The sequence below is a fragment of the Atractosteus spatula genome, chromosome 11 (genome assembly GCF_055471065.1).
Source record: "Atractosteus spatula isolate fAtrSpa1 chromosome 11, fAtrSpa1.hap1, whole genome shotgun sequence".
In the NCBI taxonomy this organism is placed as follows: Eukaryota; Metazoa; Chordata; class Actinopteri; order Semionotiformes; family Lepisosteidae; genus Atractosteus; species Atractosteus spatula.
Window position 1 is genome coordinate 26,431,655 of NC_142716.1, and position 11,513 is coordinate 26,443,167.

The window sequence follows — 11,513 nt, forward strand, 5'->3', positions numbered from 1 at the left end:
CTATTGAAAGGAAAGTGGAACAACTTGTCTCGAGTGGATCTCTGCGTGTATTTTCAGAAGAACTTGTCAAAAATGTTTTCCATTTAATTTTGAAATCGGGAATTGCAGTACAATTGGGCACAGCTCACAAATCTAATTCAGATCCAACTTTAAAGAGCCATCTAGTTGTTCAGGATTTATCCCATCCAAAGTCTTCAGAGCTTTCTATGCAGTTGTTGTATTCATTTACTGAGAAATCAGTGAAAAAGCTGTTGAAGCAGTGCCTCAGTTTTCCCGATTCTCCAACTTTTGACGAAAATGAGAAAGATGTTTCACTTTTTCAAGATTGTGATACAAATCCGGAATTTAAGTCTTCCCAAAGGATTTCAGAGAAAGTGTCTCTGACTGCCAAGGATCACAGACCACAGAAAAGTACTGAACCATCAGTGCCCAGTTCACAGATGTACCATGATGCAATTAATCAGCTTTCCAGCTTGCTTGTAAAGTCTGTCATGGATGTTTTGTCTGCTGTGTGTGATTTATCAATGAAGCCTGAAGACAGTGAAAATCAAGGTAAGAAGGAAATCAAATCAAATCATTTAATAGTGTATTAACCTTTTAGTTGCTATGAAGTACAAGTTAAAAAATGTAGTGACTGCACTTTAACTTGTTTCTTGAATATACTGCGTTTCTATACTGTAAATTGGAACAATTACAGAAATGGACACTTAAAAATTGTGTTTATACACATAAGATTATTAAAATATAGCTCCCAATATATGTGTTATTTCAAAGATATGTGTAATATTGAGCAATTTCTCATAGAAAGATGTGAAAACAGAACTGAAACTATGAACGATAGAAAAAAATACAAATGTATTGATTGCTACAGTATATTGTAAGATGTTAACACAATATAAGTTGGGGGTAATTCTTGTGTTGTATTGTAAATATACAGTACCTTGATTTTCTATCTCTTGTATCTTTTAAAAGTTTTTGATGTATTTAGACTAAGATAGTGTAGGCCATGACTATGAATGAGAGAATGAGTGAATATAGCCATATATTCAGTAGCCATATATACAGTATCTGTGAATATGGCTGCTTGTTTGTATGTAGTTACCTGAGCTCCAAGATGTAATAGTTTTACAGGAACATGAAGCTTTATACTCAAATATTTTGTGATGCCTGTCATTCGTTACTTCTCAATATAATTTAGTTTTTGTTTCAATTGTACATACTTTCTGATATTTTGTTTTACTATCATTAAATGAAAAGCTCTTTGTTACCATAGGTAATATACCAGCAGCCAGGGTGACATCAGAAATTGAGAAGAGTTCTTCTGAGGAACTGAAAAGAGACTCCCACCTTGAAAACAGTTCTGAAATCAAACCACTCAGTGTCCCTGTAGAACCGTTGAATATTGAACCGGTTTCCTCAGTTGGGCTCCAGGAAAGTTCTATGGCTAAATCAACAGAATCACTTAATATGACTTTAGTGTGTACTGAGACTGTGGAAAACATCATAACACAGCTGCTATTACAGATATACCCTACTTTGATAAAAGAGGAAACTTCTACAGAAATCCCAGGGAAGATGTCTGTGTCTTTGCTGAGTCAGATAGCTGTGGACCTCTTTGACAGTGTGTTGCAGGACTTGTCCGAAAACCAGGAGATAACAGTTGTGAAACAGGATAATGATGTGTTTCATGAACCACACAAGATTCAGCAGGTTGCCAGCTCTGTTCACAATGAATTGCTGTGTCAAACTGGATCCCAACAAGTTCTACAGAAAGCTGTAGCCTCCAGAAATGAGACAGTGGTCAAAACCATAATCAGCTCTATGGTGACCAACATTTCCAAGCTGACACATTCAGCTTCCCGATGTTCATCCCTTTCACCAGAAACCAGTATTAGCAGAGAAGCAAGTGAGATCGTTGATGAGGTGATGGGTGATATTAGAATCACTAGTGAGCACAACAAAGAGGCAACACCCAGTGCTCAGTCTTCTGAAGTTTCTCTTGTTTCTTCTGAAATAGTACATGGAGTCACAAATAATCTGCTAAAGGAAATTCAGCTAAACTGTTCCAGCCCTGAGTCCAGTACTCCTCAAGCTGCCATTGATATGGAAACCCGGAGCACTGAGCAGCTCATGTACACCAAAACGGACCAGTTAGAACCTTCACCTGTTATTGGTCGAACAGTCAGAAGTAAAAAACTGCAGTCTTCTATGACAAAGTCTCCAAAAGGCTTTTCTCCAACAGTCCCAAGTGGTTTTGAAAACAGTTTCCAGCCAGAAGACACTATGGATAAGCCCTGCTCATCACGTTCCCTAGGAGAAGCTGTTGGTGTGACACCTTGTTCTAATAAGAAAAAAGATTGCTTAGCTTCTGAGACCCCAGACAAGCCTGGAGATTATCTGGTTCAAAGAGTCCAGGATGTAGAAGGAGTACAGCAGTGTAAGGCATCAGGGAAGACAGTTAAGAAGACTAAGAAGAGCTCCTCGAGGCCAGACTGTATGAAAACACAACCTCTGGAGTCCTCTTCGCATGATGTGAAGGTTGATGAGGTGATGAGTGATATTAGAATCACTAGTGAGCACAACAAAGAGGCAACACCCAGTGCTCAGTCTTCTGAAATTTCTCTTCTTTCTTCTGAAATAGTACATGGAGTCACAGATAATCTGCTAAAGGAAATTCAGCTAAACTGTTCCAGCCCTGAGTCCAGTACTCCTCAAGCTGCCATTGATATGGAAACCCGGAGCAGTGAGCAGCTCATGTGCACCAAAACGAACCAGTTAGAACCTTCACCTGTTATTGGTCGAATAGATGTATTGAAAGATATCATTGCAAAACTGCTTTTGAAAATTCGCCCTGGATTCCCCAAAGCAGAAGATTATTCAGGGGAAGTGGAAGAGCTGTCCGAGTCTCAGGTCAGGGACCTGGCACTGAAACTCACCAAAGATGCGCTGAAGGAATTGTCAAAGGTTTCCACTCTAACCATCAGTGAACCAAAGGCTGAAGGACATTTTCCATCACAGCAAGCCATCAAGAAAACTGTTAGCTCTGTTTACAGCAAACTGATGGAATCCAATGGCAACAAGAAAGTGTTACAAGTAGGAATTGCCTCAGAGAATCCAGAAATGATAAAGGAAATGGCCTGTCGTGTGGCTAAAGAAACAATTGCAATTCAAGGTTTAAGAAGTGGGCATTCAATTCCATCTTCACAATCTCTCATTTCTCAGAAAACCAGTGAGTCCACACAGGACAAAATTGTTGATACAAACGTAACTACAGTCAGAAGTAAAAAACTACAGTCTTCTATGACAAAGTCTCCAAAAGGCTCTTCTCCAACAGTCCCAAGTGGTTTTGAAAACAGTTTCCAGCCAGAAGACACTATGGATAAGCCCTGCTCATCACGTTCCCTAGGAGAAGCTGTTGGTGTGACACCTTGTTCTAATAAGAAAAAAGATTGCTTAGCTTCTGAGACCCCAGAGAAGCCTGGAGATTATCTGGTTCAAAGAGTCCAGGATGTAGAAGGAGTACAGCAGTGTAAGGCATCAGGGAAGACAGTTAAGAAGACTAAGAAGAGCTCCTCGAGGCCAGGCTGTATGAAAACACAACCTCTGGAGTCCTCTTCGCATGATGTGAAGGTTGATGAGGTGATGAGTGATATTAGAATCACTAGTGAGCACAACAAAGAGGCAACACCCAGTGCTCAGTCTTCTGAAATTTCTCTTGTTTCTTCTGAGATAGTACATGGAGTCACAGATAATCTGCTAAAGGAAATTCAGCTAAACTGTTCCAGCCCTGAGTCCAGTACTCCTCAAGCTGCCATTGATATGGAAACCCGGAGCACTGAGCAGCTCATGTGCACCAAAACGAACCAGTTAGAACCTTCACCTGTTATTGGTCGAATAGATGTATTGAAAGATATCATTGCAAAACTGCTTTTGAAAATTCGCCCTGGATTCCCCAAACCAGAAGATTATTCTGGGGAATTGGAAGAGCTGTCTGAGTCTCAGGTCAGGGACCTGGCACTGAAACTCACCAAAGATGCGCTGAAGGAATTGTCAAAGGTTTCCACTCTAACCATCAGTGAACCAAAGGCTGAAGGACATTTTCCATCACAGCAAGCCATCAAGAAAACTGTTAGCTCTGTTTACAGCAAACTGATGGAATCCAATGGCAACAAGAAAGTGTTACAAGTAGGAATTGCCTCAGAGAATCCAGAAATGATCAAGGAAATGGCCTGTTGTGTGGCTAAAGAAACTATTGCAATTCATGGTTTACGAAGCGGGTGTTCAATTCCATCTTCACAATCTCTCATTTCTCAGAAAACCAGTGAGTCCACACAGGACAAAATTGTGGACACAAATGTAACTACAGTCAGAAGTAAAAAACTACAGTCTTCTATGAAAAAGTCTCCAAAGGGCTTTTCTCCAACAGTCCAAAGTGTTTTTGAAAACAGTTTCCAGCCAGAAGACACTATGGATAAGCCCTGCTCATCGCGTTCCCTAGGAGAAGCTGTTGGTGTGACACCTTGTTCTAATAAGAAAAAAGGTTGCTCTGTTTCTGAGACCCCAGAGAAGCCTGGAGATTATTTGGCTCAAAGAGTCCAGGATCAAGAAGTAGTACAGCAGTGTAAGGTTTCAGGGAACAAAGTTAAGAAGACTAGGAAGAGCTCCTCGAGGCCAGACAGTATGAAAACACGACTTCTGGAGTCCTCTTCGCATGATGTGGTTGATGAGGTATGACCAACAGTTCCAAACCTGTAAAAATTTCTCTTACCAAAGTAGGATGGACCTGTTCTGTACCTAATTAACAGACATTTGTGTAGAAAGTACTGGAAGATGGAACTCATTTTGTAAATATGATTATAGTTATGTTGTGCATTTTCCTTTACAATGCAATAAAACTACAAATCCAGATTTGTTTTCCCTAATATTGTATAACATCTCAGAAATATCCCTATTGTCAGTTCATAGCGTACGTACAGTACCAAACTCACCTGTCTGTGGATTTCAGCTTTATCACTTTCTTATTAAATTAGTACAAAAGCAATCAGGTGAGTTATTGCTATTATAGAGAGACTTGCTCACAGTATTGTCTACATTTCCAAACTGATGTCTGATTATTTTAAACTGATTATTTTATATTTCATTGTTTGCCTTTATTCTAGTGTTAACGTCAGTGCTAAAATCATATACACACCCCATAATCCTTATCTTTTTTTCCGTAAGAGAAGTGTTACTTGTTTTGATTTACTTCTAAAACTGAAACAACAATCACTGAACTGTAACTTTTTGTTTTTTTGTGACAGGAGTTGCCTGGACACTCATCTTGGTATGTGTACAATCCCAGCCTTAATAAGGACAAAAATGTCAGTCCAGCCCAAAGCAAGAGTGGTCTGCGCATTGACATAGCAAAACATTACATGACCCCAATGCAACTGACCAAAACGTCTGAGAGCGAAGGGCTTCTCTCGCTCAGCAACATCCCCTTTGCAGTTAATACGCCGGATGAAGATGTGAATGTGAGCCAGAAAGTCAAGAAACATCCTTTGAAAAAGTTTGGCTCCATGATAAAGCATAAGATCATGGGTAATAGGTCAAAAGACTTCAGAATTCAGAATGAAACAAATCCATCTTTGGAAAACTTAAGAGCCCAGGGAACATCCAGTGGACGTGGGAGCTGTGAAAGCTTTGGACCTTTTAAAGTGCCTGATGAGTACAACAAGCCTCAAAAACACAAGGTATGGATTAGTTACCCAAACTTTAATTATTAATTAATTTGGGCATTATTGTATTTTTAATATTAGCACTACAGAAATTATTGGAATAGAATGACATTTCTATTAATTGCAATCAACAAGAATAGCAACTGCTATGGTGGCCAATGCTGAATATTCTGTATGAATAATGACTACAAATTTATCAAGATCAATACAGTACGTAACAGTTCAATTATAATACCTGTGGAAGAAATATTCCTTAATTGTTTTCTTTGTGTGCTCATAGTTCTTCAAAACAGAAGTTTTTAGTTTGGACAGATTCAGTAGGAACAAGCCTCAGAACACTCCAGATGGTGAGTATTTAGTTTGTGACTGTGATTTTATTTTGTGTAGCACATTAGTGACCAGTGTGGTTCAGAATTAGACATTGGATGGAATTTATGTAGAATGGGGGAATTCATCCTAAATTTAGAATCCTTTAAAAACAAACTGATTTTTACACAAATTGGCCTTAGTCTTCTGCAAATGTCACTTTTTATTGACACTGCTACCTCCATGGGAATGGTGAGGCAGAACTCTAAACTCCACTCTGATCTAGTGGTTAACTGTGCAGCTCTACTCTTACCTGATCTCTCTTCTTCTAAATAGTCCATTGTCCAGTGCATCAATCTTTGGCAGTCCTCTTCAACAGTACTCTGTTTTCTCCATTTTCAGTGCCCTACCTCATTCCCTTCTACAGTATCTCTCGGTATAGTAAATATGACTAAATGTGACTTATATGACAAGATATAAGCTAATACGTCTTACTTCTTTTACAAGTAAAGTTATGAAAACCACTTTAGAACTAAACAACAGGATCGCTCATATGAAGACCCTAGCAGTAGTCAATATGGTTTTAGAAAAGGTCATTCTTCCTTTACCAACTTGTTAAAATTCTTCAAACAAGTCACAGCAGTAAACACGCAGAACGTACAAAATGATATGATTAGATTTTAAAGATGCTTTTGATAGTGTTCTTCTTAAATTAAAGGCAATAGGCATTTAGGGAAATTCATGTATTGAACTGGTTAAGGGACAGGTAATAGTACAGATCAGGGGTGAATAGTCCAATAGAAGATGAGAGGAATTATAGTTATGAATGTGATTGAAATGACTGAAAAACAGTTGTCTAATAGCCAAATTACCACACACCTTTAATCAAATAGCTTCTTATTGAATAAACCTGACATTAAGATGCCGCTGGGAAGAACTGTATCCAAAGTCTATCTGACCTGCTGCCATGGAATAAAGAAACTCGAACAGTGACATGTCAAACCACTCTGTGTTTCCAGGGATCCCTGTAATTCCAAACTCCAGGAAGATGCCAAAAAAACCATCTTTGCTGTCGAAGATGTCGACCGCTTTATCCAGAGCCTTCCTGTAAGAATCAAAAAAGGAGTTCTAATGATGGGAACCTCATTTGCCTAGCTGATCTACTGTTTCTGAAATAAAAATAATTGCATTCATGTTTTTGTATAATGTTGTGTTATTCAAATAGGTGAGCACACTGCCACATCCATGACCAGACACTTTTCAACTAAATCACAAAATGGTTTGTTAGTTTTAATGTTGTCTGTAAATATCTTATTGGTGTACTACACCATTAAAAAAATAAAACAGTCTTAGCCTTCATAATTCTATTCATAGTTATAGCAAGTAACTATTCAAACTATTCAAAATCCTCAAAGCTACTGACCTACAGTAGTGCACTTCATAAGATTGAGTAGTGAAACACGAACTAGGGGAAACTATTTGAATTTTTTTTAAATATAAGAGGTTTAAATAATCTACCAAACAGGGAAATGCATATTTTTATTCAAAGGGTTTGGGGCCTGGAACAAACTACCCAACTATGATGTGGACGCCGATATCCTGATGTCCTTGAAGAAAGGGTTAGACGAGTTACGTGAATGACTTAGCCACTGAATTAGCTACTGAAAAACCAAGCAAGCCAGATGAACTATCAACGTTCTACTGTGCAACAACAAGTGCACCTAATGAACTTTTGTGTGATTGGCAAGTTGCAATGCCTCACTGCACGAGCTGTATTGCTGGTCAGAGGGCTTAAAACAAATTGACAACTTTTTGTGAAAGTACATAAGCTATAACTATAGTATTCTCATTCCAGAAAATGTTGCGTTTCTTTTTTCCATCTATACTGTATATATAGAACTAGGAACTTATGTACTCTGCGTCTTTGGTTTCCCTTCGGACCGCTTAGGGGAGCGAACGGTAAACGGACCGCGGTGAGCAACAAGTTTTTTTTTTTTGCTTTTCTTTTAAATTTTTTTAAATTTTTATTTATGCTTAACAAAAGAACAAACATTACAATACAAACAAGAGTACATATAACAATTCAAAACAAAAATAGCATCAGGGGTACATACTACTACATCAATTCAAGTTATGAAAAAAGATTAAACAAATTAAATAAAAATAATGTCCGCACCGCTTTCATATTTTTGCATTTCGAAATAGTCTGCAAATACCCCTTTACTTCCATTTTAAAATACTCAAACACAGGGTACCTCCCAGACCACTTCATTTTATGTATGTGATAACGTGCCAGTATAATAATTAAATTTATTACAAACGAAATTTTTCTATTGTTTTCACTGGGGCTGAAACTTAACATAATATCTTTTTCAACAAAACAAATATCAATATTAGTCTCTTTTTTAATATAATTCTGCAACTTAGTCCAGAACATTTTTACCCTGGGACATAACCAAAACAAATGCTGAATAGTTTCAGGGCTATTGTCACAAAAAACACATTTGTCATCTATATTAATTTTAAATCGTTGGGTAAGAAGAGTTTTAACTGGGTAAATCTGATGAATTATTTTGTATGAAACCTCCTTAATTTTACTGGTTATACAATATTTATTGGGCATCATCCAAATTTTTCTCCAATCAATGCGTTTTCCAAATGCAGAATTCCAATATATTGTAGTCGCAAGTAAATTATCATTTTTTAACAGGGATCTCAAAAATTGGTTATTACATCCACAATTCACAATATCCTTTCCTTGTAGTCTAACATGAGCTGTAAATTCTTCCAATGTTTCTAAAGGACTACTATTACAACTCCTTAAAAGAGTTCATATTTCCCCAGAAATCGCATTAATTACAGTAAAATACTGATCCAAAGTAATAGAAATATTGTATCTATTAACAAACTCGGTGTAACTATATATTTTACCATTAGCCTTGATTAATTGTTTAATCCAAATTATATCATTCTTGACCCAGTTTTCAAAAAATAAGGTTTTATTTCTAATTTTTATATATTTGTTGTTCCAGATAGTAAATCTATGTGGGGAAAAGTTATGTTTATACATAAGTGACCACGTCAGAAGTACTTGTTTATGAAAACTGGCAAGTTTCAAGGGGATTTTTCCAATGTCAAAGTTACACTTTAGTAAAAACTCTAGACCCCCTACTTCTTGAAATATCAGATTGGGGATTATATGCCATATACTTTGCTTATTTTCTAAATAGTTTTGTATCCATTTAATCTTAAAAATAGCATTAGATGTCCTAAAGTCTAAAGCATTTAAGCCCCCTTCTGCCTGTGGACGACAAATCATTTCTCTTTTAAGATAATGGGGTTTATTCCTCCAGATAAATTTGAAAAGTTTGGAGTCAATTTTCCTAATAGTTGCAGGTGGTACGTCCAGAACCAGTGAAGCATAAACTAATCTAGATAAACCCTCAGATTTAGACAAAAGTATTCGACCATTTAAAGAAAGGTCTCTTAACAACCATAAGTCAAGTTTTTTTTCAAATGAATGCATAATTGGAGAAAAGTTTAGATCATTTCTAATTTTTGGATTTTTGGAAATCTTCATACCTAGATATTTAACTACATCTTTTACAGGAATATTACATATAGATGAAACATCACAGTTCCCAAGAGCCATCAGTTCACATTTTTTTAAATTAAGAGAAAGACCAGAAACAGAGGAAAAAACATTTATACACTTAATTGCCTTCTCAATCTCTGCATGGTTTCTTAAAAATAGCGTTGTGTCATCAGCTAATTGGGAACACTTAATCTCTCTATCCTGTATTTGAATACCCTGAAACACATCTTGTTTTATATGAATAGCCATAACTTGTGTGACCAGCAGGAATAAGAATGGGCTTATGGGACATCCTTGTCGAATTCCCCTACCAATTCTAAATCTATGAGAAGTTCCATGAGCCAATTTAACAGAGCTGTTACCTTGATTGTACAAAATTCTAATTACCTTTTGAAAATACTCACCAAAGCCAAAAAAATTTAGAGTTTCAAAAATAAAAGAATGTTCAATTGTGTCAAAAGCCTTATAAAAGTCCACAAATAGAACAAAGCTATCCTGACTAATAAGTTCACCATAGTCTACAAGGTCCAACACCAAACGAATATTATTACATATATGTCTTCCTTTCATGAAACCCGACTGTGACTCATCAATAATTGAGTCAAGGCCTGTTTTCAGTCTCTCTGCAAAAACAGAAGCAGGAATCTTTCCATCATTATTAATCAAAGTGATAGGCCGCCAATTATCTATCAACAAATGATCTTTATCTGGTTTTGGAGTTATGGTTATTAAGCCCTGAGTCATCGAGGTTGGTAAGACTCCCTTGTCAATTGACTCCTTAAACACCAGAAGAAGAAATTCAGCCAAATCATCTCGAAAGGTCTTATAAAATCCAGTGGTAAGGCCATCATTACCAGGAGATTTGTTAACCTTGAGCTTATTAATAACTTTCTTAATTTCAAAGATGGATATCTCTTTATCACAGATGGCTTTAAACCCTTCGTCTATAGTTTTAAAGTCTTCTTTTAATGAGTTCAGAAAATCACACATTTTTTCTGTAGAACATGCCTTACTAGTATATAACTTACCATACAAATCTGATACATATCTTGAAATTTCTACAGGATTTTGAGTTTCACAGCCATCTATGTTAAGTTTACTAAGAGATGTATAATCTCCATTCTTTTTTTCCAAATTATAGAAGTATTTTGAGTTTTTTTCGCCTTCCTCCAACCATCGTCTCCTGGATCTAACAAAAGCTCCTTTTGCTTTTTCTATGTATAGTTCATCCAGTTCAGCTTGCAGTCCAATTAATTTACAAACATCTGTTTGATCAGTATTGCTGTCATCAGTAAGATCACAAATTGCCTTAATAACTTCCTCTTCCTTTATTTTATTAGAGCGGACAGCTTCTTTACTTCTTTTTATAGCAATCAATCTTATCTTATACTTCATAAATTCCCAGTTTTGGCTATATGAATTTGTTAATTGAGCTCGCCTCCAATATGTTTGTATAATTTCCTTCATTTCCATTTTAAAGCTGTCATTTTCCAAAATCATATTATTGAGTTTCCAATAAGTCTTAGGGACTTTAGAATCCTCATTGTTACTCAAGTTAACAGAAAGATAAATTGCTTTATGGTCAGATAGTACTGATGGTTCAATAGAAACCTTGTTAATCTGTCCTTCTAATGCATTTGAACTTAACCAAAAATCTATTCTTGATTGTTTAGATCTGTCCTTGTTACACCACGTGAACTCCTTTAGTCCTGGATGTTTACATCTCCATATATCACTAATTCCTAAGCCTTGACATAACCTGTGCAACTCCATATCAGGAGGGGGAGATCTAGCAGGTACAGGGTATCTATCCAACTTAACATCAAAGACTGTGTTAAAATCACCCCCTAAAATAATTTCAATATCCTGGAACTTGTCCTTCACCTTATTCACTT

The 11,513-nt window shown here is 36.6% G+C and overlaps 1 protein-coding gene across 1 annotated transcript; it reads left to right on the forward strand.

Annotated features, from left to right (window-relative positions):
- The first annotated feature begins 2,283 nt into the window (after positions 1–2,283).
- On the forward strand, positions 2,284–7,134 carry LOC148823745 (uncharacterized). Its single transcript, XM_088928109.1, has 4 exons — positions 2,284–2,547; positions 5,301–5,732; positions 5,998–6,064; positions 7,043–7,134. Exons 1-4 carry the CDS (start codon positions 2,284–2,286, stop codon positions 7,132–7,134), a joined length of 855 nt encoding a protein of 284 aa, XP_088784235.1.
- Positions 7,135–11,513: the final 4,379 nt, after the last annotated feature.

What these genes read in the sequence shown, in the direction of transcription:
- LOC148823745 (XM_088928109.1), top strand. Translation starts at nt 2,284, where the DNA reads ATGGATAAGCCCTGCTCATCACGTTCCCTAGGAGAAGCTGTTGGTGTG. An exon ending in ATGATGTGAAGGTTGATGAG is followed by an intron (nt 2,548 to 5,300) that starts GTGATGAGTGAT and finishes TTTTTGTGACAG; the next exon opens with GAGTTGCCTGGACACTCATC. An exon ending in GCCTCAGAACACTCCAGATG is followed by an intron (nt 6,065 to 7,042) that starts GTGAGTATTTAG and finishes CTGTGTTTCCAG; the next exon opens with GGATCCCTGTAATTCCAAAC.